At 35.3% G+C, this 16,539-nt stretch overlaps 1 protein-coding gene across 1 annotated transcript in view; it reads right to left on the bottom strand.

Annotated features, from left to right (window-relative positions):
- The window catches only part of LOC101990324 (anionic trypsin-2-like), a 30,328-nt gene extending 27,669 nt beyond the window's left edge, over nucleotides 1-2,659 (bottom strand). Inside the window, exons 1-2 of the mRNA XM_005372083.1 lie at nucleotides 2,620-2,659; nucleotides 1,450-1,609 (exon numbers count right to left, since the gene is read on the bottom strand). Coding sequence (XP_005372140.1) covers nucleotides 1,450-1,609; nucleotides 2,620-2,659 — 200 coding nt within the window. The remainder of the gene's footprint in view (nucleotides 1-1,449; nucleotides 1,610-2,619) is intronic.
- Between the last annotated feature and the right edge of the window lie 13,880 nt (nucleotides 2,660-16,539).

Raw genomic sequence — 16,539 nt, 5'->3', positions numbered from 1 at the left:
TCTCCCAGTCTCACTTGGATGCGGCTGTTGGAAAGAAAAGACATGGCAGAAAATTCCTATCCATTACCTCAGATAGTCCAGGTCAAGTAACTCTTTTAGCTGGGTAGTCTAAAGATGGGATGAGGCCTGCTTTAACCTCAACAAAGTAGTAAAGGTGTGATGTGGAAGTACCATCTTGAGACCCAAATTTCTTTCTACTTTAAAGAGAAGTAATATGAGCAGATGAAGACTGCTCACCAACCTACTGTTCCCCAATGGATGCAAACCATCCAATAAAATGGTCTAATTATCAGCAACAGATACACATGCCTTTTATTCCCTCACTCAGGGACAAAGAAATGAAGATCTCTGAGACCAAGGCCAGCCTGTACTAGAGTGTGAGTTCTAGGATAGTCTGAGCTATACAGAGAAACCTTATCTCAATAAAAAACAAATAAATAGAAAAGAATAGCTTGAAATGTGAAACTATAGCAGCTCAGAACTTGCTTTGAATTTTGTCCATCTGGGTTTATTGTTCAACTTTCTGAATTAGAATATTAATGACTCAGATGCATTTTCTGGTAAGAAACGCTCTTTTAATGAATATGATACCTGGTTATTTCTATATAATGAAATGAGTTTTAATAGGCAGTTTAAGCACATGGCTTGAGCTGTCACTGTGCCTTCTCAACATGCCCTAAGATCATGGATGACAAGGAGACAAGTATGACATTTGAATTCCAGCTGTCACTTCTCTATTCCTTCAGGTGCCCCCTCTGCCCATGTCCACTATCTCCAATCATGGCTTCAATCTCTGCCATGTATAAAATGAAGATATTGCCCCATGATTGTACGAATCTCTAATCACCCATTTAGAAACCTTGTGCTTAAAAACCAAACAAAATATTGCTGAGCAACATAATTTATAAAGCTATGTCATCATAGAGGCTATTATTAAAACAACTAATGGCAAAACTGTAGTAGCATCACAGAAATGCAGTTGCTGTTGACATCCACTTAGATGTTATAGTTAAAATATGAATAATTGTTATCTATCAAGAAAGTTCTGTCCACTTCCAGAATGAGAATGGATATATTAAATCTCCTTTATAATTCAAAAAAAGCTTGCTGATACTCCAAACTCAGAAAACTCCTTTTATCTCCCTGATATAGGACCCAGTGTAACTATGTGAAGTCTGTGAGTGACTTCATGAGAGTTCTATTATCCCTAATATTAATTTTTCTTTCTTTTGTTATTTTTTATCCCTGGCTGACTTTGGATGGTTCAGGGTTGTAATGGGCTTAATATTCTTTGTCCTTATTCTCTACAAATTCATGAAAAGCGTTGAGGTCAATAATCTCTCTTCTCTGTCTCTTCCATTCATCTCAACACCTCAGTTGATATCTTATCTAATCCCATTCCCTTTGAAATGTCATATGTGTTCTGTAGAGACACAGCCCATCACTTACGTCTTGTAACAATGAGCTGCAGACACCACCCATTGGTTGTTGATGAGGGAGCCTCCACAGAAGTGGTAGCCAGAGTTCAGAGACACCTGGTAGGGGACAGAATTCTTCTGGCAGGTGTATCCTCCAACGATCTTATCATCGTCGTCGACAGGGAAAGCAACTTTAGTAGAAAAGAAGAGAGAAGACAATCAAGATACTGGAAACTACAGTCCTCAGTCGTGTTTCAACCTTAAGCTAATTAGAAATCCTTATTTATTACAGTAACATAAGGATCCAGCAGGGCTATGGTATCTTCTAATAGTTCATAGTACACAGCACTGTCCATAATACAATAGAAAGATTCTCTTTAAGTAACAGTGTTCTGATGGATTACAGGAAACAGGGCAAAGGATCTCATCAGACTGCAGGATTAAGCACAGGGATTGTTGTCTGATTCACTACTTGCTTTGATCTCTTATTCATAATTCCTTGATACCCTGTGTCTAACAGAGCTAAGGGGATTAGGATAGTTGAAACTATCTTGGAAAATATCTTGGGTATGTAGACCTCAATATATCTAAGTGTTTTTACAGCTCAGTATATATATTAAGGTCCCATGTAGGATATAAAGATAGAATGCTATTGACCAAGATCACTGATTTTTAACCCTGATTGCCTTTTTATGAGTTTTAATATAATTTTGCATTTAGTATTTATTAATAAATAATAATACATAATAAAATTATAATATATATTAAGTTCATATATACATATATTTCAGAAATCCCCTTCTTACTACAAATTTAATGTTCCTGCCACATAAGGGCAGAATTTTAATACATTAATCCTCAGTGTAATTAGGTTTTCAACTTTCAAATACGAATATTATCTGCAAAGATATTCGTGGCTGAGTTATCCCCAAATCGTTGGACCCAAACCAGAGTTCTTATGGTTCATTTCATAGAACCTCCATATGCCTTCCATTTGTAGCCATTGGGATCCCATAGTCAACAACAGTAGAGGGGATAAGAACGATGAAACTTACAAAGGAACAAGAAAATACAGATGCAGAGCTACGTTAGGAAGACAGGGGACACTGGAGTACAGAAAGTACAAGAAGCATCTTTAGTTACTGGTTGATGGTCTCCAGGAGAAGAAAGGGAAGGACCTGGGTTAAGGCATGGAACTCACCAGCAGCTCCCACAAGGGCCAGGAGCAGGAGTGCACTCATCTTGGCAGAAGGTAGTGAGTGCCTGGGGAGAACTGGCATTTATACTGTGCTGGAGGAAGAAGGAGATACAGAGGGGAGGTGCCCCACTGCCCTTTTCCAAGTACACCTGTGGGTTTTCCCTTCCTAGGTCATGCATTATCTCTGCTTTATTTGTCCATTCTGTGGGTAGGTCAGCAACATGTGATAAGGATTTTTTTTTGGTTAGGTGAACAGCTGATTCTTGAAAGGAAGCCAGGATGCAATAACAGTAGAACTATATACTATCTATGTAGCTGGGTCTTCCTAGGCTCATATAAAGACATTAGATGGTAGAGCACAATCATGGTCCTTAGACATACGCAGAAATCAAAAAACTTAATTTTAGGAAGACCTGGTACTGGTAATTAAGTGGGTCTTTAGAGATCTAGAACCGTATGAGAATTACATTGTTTCTGTATCTTACACATATGAGTTTAAAATTCTTATCTCTAGAATAATCTATCATATAGAAAGGTATATTCAAGGGCTTGGTGATCAGAATTAGAGAATGAATTCATGACAAATGGACGAATGGACTTACTCAAAACTGCTGCCTTTCACCTGCCTATCCTCTGTAGCAAGGCCCATACCAACAAGAGATTTGAAGTATGAGGGATAAAGTGTGAGTAGGAGCTTCCTCGGTGTGTCCCAAATACAGACAAATACCACATTCTCCTTTCCTCTGTGTTGTGACCTTTGACTCTCACTGTTTATGCTTTTATGGATCCAGTTTCTGCTTCTTCATCCTTGTATTAACAATCAGGTTAAAAGTTAATACTTCCCTGTCATCTATAAGTAGGTAGCTTGAGATAGGCATCCATTCTCCAAATGAGAATTGAGAAAGGCCTTGAAAACATGGTCAGTCTGACAGAAGTTCAGAATAAACTTTTAAACATTCCTCTAGAAGATGCATGAAAAGTTCTAAAAATAATCACTAAATCCAAATCTTGAAGTTTATTTAGAACTAACCTGCCAGAAAAAAAAGTTCTGAAATGCTGTCAGTTTATATCTAATTTATCATAAACTTGAGGAACCCTGTTGTAAGATCTATTTACTTTCTAATTAGTCTGATGTCAGTGTTGTTGAAGGACAATTACAAGCAAATTTCATGACTGAATTCTCTAAATTTTAGGAGAAAAGTCCTCGATGTGCTTATGATAGTGGAAAATCAGAGTTCAGAGTCTTGTGGTTGGTTTTGATATACTGGGCATTCAGGATGTTGAAAGAAATGGTTACCAGCATGTCCTGGAGAAACCAACCTTGAAAGACCTGTTAAATATCTCTGGACCCACTTTTTTTGCCTGACTTGCTCAGCTAAACAACAGAATTAGTACTTTGAGCTCTCACCTCTATACTCTAAATCCTATAAAATCTCCCATAGGGGTCATGCCTGAGTTGAGTACTATTTTATTTCTAAAATACCTCATAGATTTTCAAGATGTTTCACACAAGAGTTATGCACTACATTTTCTATGCATGGAGCTTCATTTTATTAAAAAATAACCTCTTTTAAGGTAAAAAATGAAGAAGGAATTCTTTCTTTCTTTCTTTATTTATTAAAGATTTCTGCCTCCTCCCCGCCACCGCCTGCCATTTCCCTCCCCCTCCCCAGATCAAGTCCCCCTCCCTCGTCAGCCCAAAGAACAACCAGGGTTCCCTGCCCTGTGGGGAAAACATATAGGCACCTTCATCAGGAGGTGAAAGGAGACAGAGACAGAGACACACATTGGAGCACCGGACTTAAATCTCAAGGTCCAAATCAGGAGCAGATGGAGAGAGAGCACGAGCAAGGAACTCAGGACCGCGAGGGGTGCAGCCACACACTGAGACAATGGGGATGTTCTATCTAGAAGGAATTATTTCTAATTAACAAGGAAGGTGTATTGACTCAGATGGTTTCAGTTTTTTGCAAGAAACTATATTAAATTGGCATGAGGTTTCAAGGCTTCAAAACGATAAGAAAACTCTTGTGAAGTACCAAACTTGTCACAGGTGGCATGTAAAAGGCTACTGCCAAAAACCAAGGGTTCCAAGGGGACAAGGTAAACATCTGGCTCCTCTTGCCTTGTTTCCCTTGACACAATGTGAACACCAAATTTATATTTTCCTGGCATTGCGTCTCAGAACCTTACTTTATCATGGCCCAGCTATTCCATGTGTAACACTAGACACACATTTTGGTCCTCATGTCCAGATGACAGAGTGTGACGATATCATTAGGGTTAGCTTGGATACTAAGAAATACTTCTGTATTATTGGTAAATACAATTGTAAAATTGGTGTTTTACTTTCTTTTCATGATTATTTAGAGGCCTGCTGGTTTGGAGGAAAGGGTGATATATTTCTTCTAGTATTTCCACATTCCACTATATTCTAGATAGGTGGGCCACAATGGGATTATTCCCAATGAATATGGAAAATTATTTTAGCCAGAGAGATGTTGACATCCATTGATTTCATCATGACCCTATCTGTAAAGCAATATTGAAAGGTATGGCACAGCAGTGTTCTATAGATATAGCTAAAATTTAGCCATTTAATATTTTGTGCTCCTATTTATGACCTGAGGTCAGCTTTCTTCAGGTTACCAGGAATCATAGTTTAGAAGACTACTTTGGATGATAACTATTTTCTTATGCTCTAGACTGAATTAAGTAGAGTAGAGTCACAAAAATGGCTGTTTACACTCCATTTGAAAGTCTGTGCTGTTCCTGATATTATTCATCCTAATAATGAATACCTTTGTGTCTTTCTCTAAAACATTCTCTTAGTCCCCATTTAATGCTTGGTGTATCAGTGACTGCATTTTACTTTTTAAAATAAGGGTTAGTTTCTCAGTGTGTATTTTATACTTGATTACAGTATTTTATGAACATCATATTTTTCTTAACATTCTGCATTTCTAGATGATCAAGTGTGCTTTACAGTGTGGAATTAAGGTTTTTAAGTCCATGCAACAACCAGTGTAAAATAAAACTTGGTGATCATATTCTAGACTATTATACTCAGACAAGAACTATCTGATTATGGCTGTACTTGTTGCCATCTTGTGAAAAAGGTAGATAACAAATATTGTTATCTCAATTTCAGATTAAAGACTCTGTATCTCCGAAGAAAAATGACAATATAGCTGATACCTGAAACACATCTTCCTCTGAAAATTAAGCCCCCAATATTTTGCTACAGGATGGAGTTTTTCTTGTTTTACTGTAGTTGAGTAAACAAATTCAGAATACATTTTCTCCTTATGCCCACAGTTAAGTATAGTCTTCACCTCCAACAAAGAAAATCCTCTTTGATACAGATAGTGATCATTACAGAAAACTATAATCAATCAAAATGTGGAATTGTGGATATATCTACATAACTGTCTTATACCTAAGGCTCTGAGAGCATTGTAGAAGAGGGGGAGGAAAGACTCTAAAGCCTGAAGATGAGGGAATTTGTTGTGTAAAATTTTCGTATAGCCAGTAGCTATGCTCATAATTCCTCACCAACATTACTGCCCAAATGAGAACTGAACAAATACTAGACTTGTTTTCATGCCAAAGTAATAGGAAAAAAACATGAGGACTGAAGCCTACATAAAGAACTATAAGTAGCCAAGGAAAGCTGGAAATGGGAGAAGTGGTCTTCCCCAGGGGAGAACACACTAATCAATTTTTGTGCACCAAATTGTAAACCATAAAAACATACATAAATGTAATATTATACAGACTGCTCAGATTTTAGTCAAGAATATACATATGTATACATATTGCAGTGAATATAAAGACCAAGAATTTTAAGACGAAAGGCAAAGGAGAAATGTTATAATAATATTAAAATCTCAAATAAATAACAACAAAATATTCTTCTTGAGAAGTTCATATATTTATACAATAAAATATGATCCCATTTAACCACATTTTCCCTTATAATGCTCTATTTTCCAAAACCTGTCTCTGGCACAAATTTATACCTTCTTTTTTGATATCTCACTAAGTTCAATTAGTGCTATGCATGTGCTCAGTGAATAGAAATCGCAAAGTAAAGAGTAAATTATTGCATTTTGCAAGATGACATTATCCTATACTTAATAAAAACAAAAGGACTTCTGCAGAAATTTTATTGACATAATAAACACTATCAGGTAGCATAATAAAGTCAATATACAAATCCCAGTAGCCTTTTCATAGATCAATAATAAACTTGATAAAAATAAATGAGATGAAAGCCTCATATAGAATATCATCAAAAACGAAAAACTAGTGATGCCTACGCATGAGGGTAAAAGACATTTACAATGAAAATGATAGACATTAAATAAAGTAATTAAAAGAAGATTATTTTTACAAAATTTGACTGTCACAGTTAACTCATTTTCCATCACAATTCTAATGTTACTCTTTAAAGAACTAGGTGAAACAAAACTAAAATCCATTCCTACCTTAATGTTCAAATTAATTTTGAGTAGAAAAAAAAAGCAGGATAAACTACAGTACCCATCAAAACTATACACAGTAATTGTTAACTCAAAAAAACACTCTAATACCAACAAAATCCAGATTTATAGATTAATTTAATAGACTAGAGAACATATTAAAAAATCCACATATCTATAACTACCTGATCATTACAATGGTGCCCAAAACTCACTCTTTAGAAAAGAAAACCGTTTTCTTAAAAGGTTTTGGGAAAAGTATACCTAAAAAGAACAGAAAAACCAGAAAAGACCAAGGCTCAGACTTCTGCCGGTAGGTGATATCCTCTAGACATGACATGGAAGAATGAACCCATGCAATGTCAACTATATGTTTTCCTGAGAAAAATAAGAATTATGACAATATGGGTTGACATGCTAACATAGATTGGTGAAATTCCATGTTATTTAGCATCTGAATAGTAAACAGCTATGGAGAGAAGCATAAGTTGTTTTCTACATGAACAATTTACCCCCTAATTTTTCTAACTCCAAATGATCAGTTGAGGATACATGTTTATATACTAAATTAACTTCATGGACTGTTTGTGCAAGTTTACATATATACCAACACCGCAATGTACATACACACATATATAATTTAATATGAGATCACAAAATTTAAACTGTTTATGGAGTTGGAGTGAGAAAAGTGGAAGTGATGTGTTTCCATATGAAGTTCTCAATAAGAAAACAAGAGAATATACATAAAGAAAAAAATAAATGTTGATATGTGTCTCTCATGCTCGACAAAAAAAATCTAAAAGGTTTAAGATACATTAGCTTATGACTGAAACTTCTGAATGAAAACATAGGAAAAGCACTATGGTACATAATTCTACACAGGGACTATCTACAATATTTTGGTATTTTGATTACAGTGATTATCAGATTCAATAACCAAGAAGTCAATGGCAAGAAAAACTAAATAGGATTGTATGAAATTAAAAGTTTTATTACAAAAAAGTAAATTTTTGAAAAAAACTAACCTTTAGGATGAGAGAAAAACTATATATCTTAGAGAAGATCCACATGTAAAATTGATAAAATAAATCTAAAAATAATTTATTACAATCCAAGTCATTCAATTAAATATGGGCATTGAAAAAAATTCTTGAAAGATAGAAGTAAAATGGCCAATAAATATTTGTAAAACCTCAGCATTCTTAGTTTTAAATAAAAGCCAAATAAAAGATTCATTAATATCCTGTGTTACCTCAGTCAGATTGGTTGTCATTAACAAATAAAAAGTTCTAACACTACTAAGAATTATACGGGTTATTATTAAGTACTGGTAATGGAAGTGTATAAATTAGTACAACAACTATGGGAATCAAGACAGATATTTCTCAAAATTTAAAAACGGATCTATCATAGAATCCTGTACAAATCAAATTCAGAAAAGATGATGGGCATCAGTAAAACTCCATATGGGGTTTACTTCCTTTGCAAAAAAAGGTAACCACTGAACAATAAACTTCTTTTGCCTCAAATTCTGACAGTGTGTTTTCCTAATTGGAAAAGCAGGACACAGAAGAAAGCAACTACCAACCTTTGCCAAGACAAGCTAGGCCAGTCCTTCAAAATTTCCTTATTCTGATAAAAATCTGCCTGATATTCTAGGCCTTAAGTCTGAAGATGGATGCACCAATGTCACATAGGAACCTTGAAGACTTTCAAGGAAGCCAACTGTTTCTGTAATTTCATAATTTTGGAAGTTGTTTGCTCTAAACTTATTTATTCAGCAATATTTCTTTTTCAGGTCTCTGATGGAGTTGATGACTAGATAGCTAGAGTTGCAGTTTTCTTTGTTACCAAAGGCAGAAAAGAAATTCACAAAGGAAGTATAAAATGTATAAGTTTGAAAGACATAAAACAATAGTTTTGGGTTGTTCATACATGTAAGGATAGAAAGTGAAATGGGTACAGTACTTTGGACTCACCAAGATAACATAGATAATGGCGCATCTTTACTAAATATGTTAATAGGCTGGACTATGTTAATGTAATTCTTGTCTGTATTTATTTATATATAATTGTTTTACTTATTATATATATTTTTCTATATTAGTTAAAACCTTTGATTTTTAGTTATACAAAAAGGAGAAAATATTAAGTAATATTTTGTTTGTGTTCTGACAAATAGAGCTTGTTTGGAGTCAGAAAGCCGGGCTAATCACTCATTAACCATGGAGGTCTGGAGGGCTATACAGAGAGACAGGAAGTGATAAGGTGGGGTGGAAAGAATAATTGTGCCCTTTTGGATGGTGGAACAGAGAAAGTTGAGGAAGCAACTGCCACCTTCTCCCAATTCTCTTATATGCCAGGTTTTTACCCTGATATATGACCTCTGTTTTTTATTGATTAAGATTAATTAGATTAACACTTCAGTTATATGCCTGGTTAAAACGTATTCAGCTGGTAATTGAAGTAATTGAATACTTATTGCTTACCATGGTAGCATTAATAATAACCAAGACTATCATCAATAGGTTAATAAAAATAAAGAATGAAATTATATCATTTTCAGGAAATTTTTTTTGGTTATGGTGTTTTATCTATCTATCTATCTATCTATCTATCTATCTATCTATCTATCTATTTATTTAAGATTTCTGTCTCTTCCCCACCACCGCTTCCCATTTCCTTCCCTAGCCCCCAATCAAGTCCCCCTCCCTCCTCATCCCAAAGAGCAATCAGGGTTCCCTGCCCTGTGGGAAGTCCAAGGACCACCCACCTCCATCCAGGTCTAGTAAGGTGAGCATCCAAACTGCCTAGGCTCCCACAAAGCCAGTATGTGCAGTAGGATCAAAAACCCATTGCCATTGTTCTTGAGTTCTCAGTAGTCCTCATTGTCCGCTATGTAATCAAACTGGAAATCATCATATTACATAATAGGCCAGACTCATATTGACAAATACTCCAATTTTCTCTCTTATTCAGAATCTAGATACAAAATGACAGAAAAATACAATAGGGTCTACTCTGAGGAAGAATTAACAATAGAGAGGGGAAGAGGAAAAATAGGAAAAAACCCACTATATATACATGTGTATAAATATCATCATGGAAACCATTATTTGTAACAGTTAATATATGGTGAGAAGAAAAAGGAAAAGCTCATGAAAAAATGGGAGATATTGCTACATCAAGAAACTTATCTGCTAATTAGTAACAATATTTTAAAATTATTTATTATTTTATTTATATGGGTTTTTGTTTGCATATATGCATACATGTTTGTGAACAATATGCTTCCCAGGGACTAGAGTTACAGATAGTTTTAAGCTGCCATGTAAATGTTATAAATGGGATCTGGGTCTTCTGGAAGAACAGTCCATGCTCTTAATTGGTGAGCTATGTCTCCAGTCTCCACCGAAAAAATATGTACTTTGTATGTATCTCAACTCTACCACATAGAGGTCACACTTGAACATTGCAGACACCTTTGCTAAAAGACATTACTGAGCAAAGGTTAAAGCAAGCAGTAAAATAATTCAAGATATGTACATCCCAATTTAGTAATATAAAGAAAAGGAACAGCAACATCCATCAAAAGATAACCAGTTCTATAGTAATGACATCCAGTAAGTAAGTTAGATGAAATCCCAGACAGGGGACTTAGAAGAATTATTTCAATGATTATATGTTCAAAGAAGATCAGGAAGGAAAGAAGCCTCTGAATACAAACAGCTGAATAAAGAGGAAAAATGTAAAAATAATAAAGGCAGAATTTCAAAATTAACACAGAATTTATAAAATAAAGACAGAAATACTGAAGAAAATTCAACTGGAAAATCTGGAAAGTAATAAAGCATAATGAAATGCAAAGCTCCATGTAAAGTGTCATCAGGGGAATTGATCAAGAAGAGATCAGGATGTCTGGGCTTGAAGACAAATCAGAGGATTTAGTAAAATCCAAAATGGAAAAAATAAATGAATGTGGAATATGAACTCACATGATTTTCTATGAAAAGATAAAATATAGAGGTTACTGGTAATAGAAAAAAAATATCTATCTAAAGGCATAGAAAACATTTTGAAAAGATTCACAACAATATTTCCCAGAGATAAGCAAATATTGCAGATACAGTAGGTATTTTGTTCAGCAAACATATAAGACTGGAAAAGAATTTTGCTGTATTATATTATATCCAAAAGACAATAATACAGAAAACAGAAAATATGTTGAAGGTAGCAATCTAGAAATACCAAATCATCTAGGTAGGTGGGCCCGTCAGACTAACAGTAGAATTATCACTTAAAACTTTCAAAGACAGAAAGGATCTATTTTAAGATTTGAAAGACAAAATCTGTGTCATCCCAGACTATTAAACCCAGATGATTTGTTATAATTCATCCTAGGAGCCCCTAATGGTTTTCAACATTGCTAATGTTGTGACCATTTAACACAATGTTCCAGTCATAAAATTATTTTTATTGCTACTTCATAACTGTTATGAATTGTAACATGAATTGCTTTGAAGATAGCAGTTGGCCAAGGGGGTCTCACTCTACAGATAGAGAACCAATGCCCTAGAAGATGTAGATGTAAGAAATAGAAATATAGCTCCATAATATAACCATCAAGAGATTAAAGAGTACCCAAACTCTTTAGAGAAACTGAGGGAATGGATTATACATATCTAGTTTGAAAAACAGTTGAAGAATTTACTATGAATATTTTTTATTTCGGTTTAAGAAAAAGGGTTGGGAGACAAAGACACACTCAAGGAGAAAATAAGACTTACCCAAATATGGGTATGGACTTCCCAAGTAGCCTGACCAATAAACTGAAAAATTCTTGTATATCATGGGATGTCTTTTTTCTATGTTACATCCTAAAATAGGCTGTAAGTATTACTTAATTTAATTGAGAATTTGGTTGATTAGAAAGATGAAGACTGTCATGCTCCACTGCTTAACCTCTCATCAGAGAGGGTAAGGCACATTGATTTGGGTAAGGTCTAAGGCCATCTCTACTATATCTAGCCTGAGCAAGGTATACATCCAAAGAGAATAGGTTCCCAAAAAGCCAGTACAAACAGTAGGGATAAATCATGGTGTCACTGCCAGTGTCCCCACAGTCTGCCTTAGCCTACCAACTATTACCCACATTCAGAGGGACTAGTTTGGACCTCTGCTGTTTCCTTCCCTGTCTGGCTAGAGTAAGTGAGCTTTCATTACTGTAGAAAAAGCGCTGCTTTTTGGTTCCTGTCCACCTGGCTACCTTAGACCCAAAATAATCACACATACACTGTATTAATTAAATGACCACTTGACACATTAGCCCTCAGTTCTTATTGGCTCTTACATCTTAATTTAACCCATTTCTATTAATCTGTATGATATCTGCATGATATCATGGCCTAATAGCAAAGTTTCAGCACATCTATCTCGTGGCATCTCCCTCTGAATCCACTCTTTTTCCCATGCTATACTTCAAGCCAGTTCTTTATCATTAACCAATAAAAGTAACACATAGACAGAAGGACCTACTATACCATTTTCTTTTTTCTGTTTAAACAAAAAAGGAAGGTTTTTCTTTAACATTGTAAAATTACATATAACAAAACAGTTATCAAGCAAGAATTACAGTTACAATATTTATATCTACTTTATGCTTTATCATAACTATAATAAAAAATCTATAATAATAACTATTCTTCAACTCTATCAAAGTCTCCAGAAGGATAAAATATTACTTAAGTAAACAGGAAGTGCATTGTAAGCAATTTCCAAAGCTCTAGAAATGACAGAGACATCTAACTTCCTGGACAGTCACCCAAAGATTTTCTGTAGTCTTGGGGCATCCATCCTCAGCTTACCGGACCATATTATCTAGCAGAGTTTTCCATGAAGCCGAAAATTTCAAGGACAGGTCTGCCTATATTGGCAGTTTGTCAGCCGTTTTTCTGTGTCCTGCAGAATGTCTGGCAGTCTCTTTCATGAAGTAGGAACCCTTTAGCTAAGTTTAGCAGTCATTGCTCTGTGGGTCCTGTATATCCAGTTTATACAATAGTCCAAGAAAGAGCAGTTTCTTGCACAAATGGCTAACCAACTCCATAAGGAGCCTCTTATTTTCTTTTTATATTTTTTTTATTTTTTATTTTTGGTTTTTCGAGACAGGGTTTCTCTGTGGCTTTGGAGCCTGTCCTGGAACTAGCTCTGTAGACCAGGCTGGTCTTGTACTCACAGAGATCCGCCTGCCTCTGCCTCCCAAGTGCTGGGATTAAAGGCGTGCGCCACCATCGCCCGGCTAAGGAGCCTCTTTGATGCCCATCTTCCTCTTGAAGTAGCTTGTGATGCCAGAAGCAGATGTATCTCTTTGCGAAGGCAAGCCCTGTTATTAAAACATTTTAAAGGCCATATTCTGAAATTCTCTGAAAGATTTGAAGAATACTTATCTAACTGAAATATATCTCTATACATCCAGAAAATCTAACTAACATGACTACAAGCTTGACTGTTATAAATGATTATCTAATAACCTATATTTCTTAATTATACATTTCATTTCTAAAGGAGCCACACAAACACAATTCCTTAATCAGAAACACATATACATATAACAAAATTTACCCTAAATTTGCATCAATAAACATAGATCAATACCAAAGCAAATTATTTATATCTATATCATATTCCATTTTAAATATAAAGCAACATTTAAAACCAATATTTGGCAATATGGGTGTAGTACTGCCCAAACTTCTTTCTGCTGTTTATTGGGTAAAGTAATTTTTTGAGAGGTTCTTAAGGCAACCTTTTAGGAGATCTTGGTACATCAAATCACACTAGTCTGGAAGCAATCCACAGGTTCTCAACCTCTGTGGAAACAAGAGAAGAACCTCTTTTACAAAGCAACATATCCTTAGACCCAAATTAAGGAGTCATGATATCTTTATAATGTACATGCTTGTTTAGCTTATAAGTCCATACCATAATATATATCTCTATTCTTAGCTCATTTACAGTCAAATAATTCAAAGATAACACAATAATATATATTTCCCATATTCTTTGAGTATAATCCATCTTTATATGTCTTATTTCTCTTGAGTCCTTTTAGTTTATGACTATCTGTAATATGTGTGTTTAAAGATTTTACCCTCCTTTTTTTAAAGCACTACATTTATTTTATAACTTTCTATACTCTTTTTTTCTCTCTTTAAAGCCTACATGCATTTATCCAACAGTCATCTGGGTTTTTCTTCATTCATACATGTAATTGTTTACTATTCAGGAGCACTTTTTAAAATGCTAAGAAATTGTTAAAACTCAAGCTGTGTCATTACTACGGTATGTATACATGGTAGTGTTGTGACAAAGCCATTTGTGCGTCTGAGTCTCACACATCACCACAGTTCCAGGCACACAAACACTCCATGTTGGCATCAAGCAAACCATAGAACAATGCTCACAAACCCCACTCAAACATTCAGTTTCCTGAAAGAGTCAGAGTTTGTGCTAGCAGCATAGTCCACCTCTGGGAAGCTGCCATTTTGAAGCCATGCAGCTGCTAGTGCTGAATCAGTAAAAACTCTCTTAAATGAGATACAGAATATCACCTCAACCAAAGCACATTTGCAATAAATGCAGCTAAACTTTGTTTTTTAGTGTCTAGAATATTTTTTCAAGCCCTCTCAGGTTTTAAATGAATTTTATTTGGTCACATGGGTGCCAATCTGTTGTGATAAGCCTCCTTATTCATCGCAGCTGTCCAGAACTACAACTGCACAGAAACTATATCAATGAAAACACTGCATGGCCCATTAGCTCTAGCTTCTTATTGGCTAACACTACATCTTAATTTAACACATTTCTCTTAGTCTGTATATCATCACGAGGTTGTGGCCTACCAGCAAAGGTTCAGCATGTCTATGTCCACTGGCTCCATGGCATCTCTCCAACCCTGCCTTCCTTTTTCCATGCTATAGACCAAGAAATTTCTTGATTCTTTTACCAATAAAAGCAACACATAGACAGAAAGACATCCCATACAATATTACCTCAGGTGAACTGTTTTAGTGGATATCCTTATCATGGTGTATATCTATTTGCTCATATTCTCACTCCTTCCAATCTAACTGGACTTTGGGAGGTTGGTCCAGTGCTCTGATATGAGTCTCTGCCTCTGTTTTTAGCTGTTGCTAGATGAAATTTCTATGGTAATATTTAAGATATTCATCAGTCTGACTATAGGACAAGGCCAGTTCAGACACCCTCTCCTCTATTGCTTAAGGTCTTAGCTGTGGAAATCCTTGTGAATTTGTCAAAATTTTTCTAGAGCCAGGTTTCTTCCTAAACACATAATGGCTCCCTCAATCAAGATATCTCTTTTCTTGCTCTCATCTCTGTCTTTCCTTCACCTCAACTATGCTGTTCTCTTAAGTTCTTTTTGCCTATATCCCTCTCCCTTCCTCTTCCCCTTCCATCTACCCTTCTCACCGACCCCTATATTCCCAATTTTGTCAGGCGATCTTCTCTATTTCAACTTTCCAGGTTGATCTCTATATGTTATTCTTAGGGATAACCTTGTAACTTAGCTTCTCTAGGATCTTGAGCTATAAGCTCAATATCCTGTGCTTATGGCTAGTGTCCACTGATAAGTCACTACATACCATATTTATCTATTTGAGTCTGCGTTACCTCACTCAAGATGGTGTTTTCTTGTTACATCTATTTGCATGCAAATTTCAAGATGTCTTCTTTTTTTCTTTAACCATTGAGTAGTAAAAGTATAAATGTGCTACACTTCATCCATTTTTCAGTTGAGGAACATCTTGTTTGGTTCCAGGTTCTGGTTATTACAAACATTGCTTCTACAAACATTCTCTGTAGTATGGTTGAGCATCATATAGATTTATGCCCAAGAGTGGTATTGCTGGATCCTGAGATAGATTGATTCTGAATTTTCTGCCATACTGATTTCCAAGTTTGCATTCCCACCAGCAATGGATAAGTGTTCCCCTAACTCCACATCTTCTCCAACAGAAGCTATCATTGGTGTTTTTGATCTTAGCCATTCTGACAGTTGTAAGATGGTATCTCAGAGTTGTTTTCATTTGCATTTACCTGATGCTCAGGCTATTGCACATTTCCTTAACTGTCTTTTGGTCATTTGAGATTCTTCTGTTGAGAATTCTCTATTTAGTTCTATACCCCATATTTTAATTGAGATTTTTTTTAGAATTTTGATGTCTAATTTCTAGAGTAATTTCTTTATATATTTTGGAGATCAGCCCTTTGTATGATTTGGGGTTGGTGAAGATCTTTTCCCATTCAATAGGCTACATTTTTGTCTTATAGACTGTGTCCTTTGCTTTACAGAAGCTTCTCAAGTTTTAGGAGGTCACATTTATTTATTGTTGCTCTCAGTTTTTGTGCTACTAAGGTT

This window comes from Microtus ochrogaster, unplaced genomic scaffold (assembly GCF_000317375.1).
Source record: "Microtus ochrogaster isolate Prairie Vole_2 unplaced genomic scaffold, MicOch1.0 UNK173, whole genome shotgun sequence".
NCBI classification, from domain to species: Eukaryota; Metazoa; Chordata; class Mammalia; order Rodentia; family Cricetidae; genus Microtus; species Microtus ochrogaster.
This window is presented reverse-complemented; position numbering and strand designations above follow the sequence as displayed.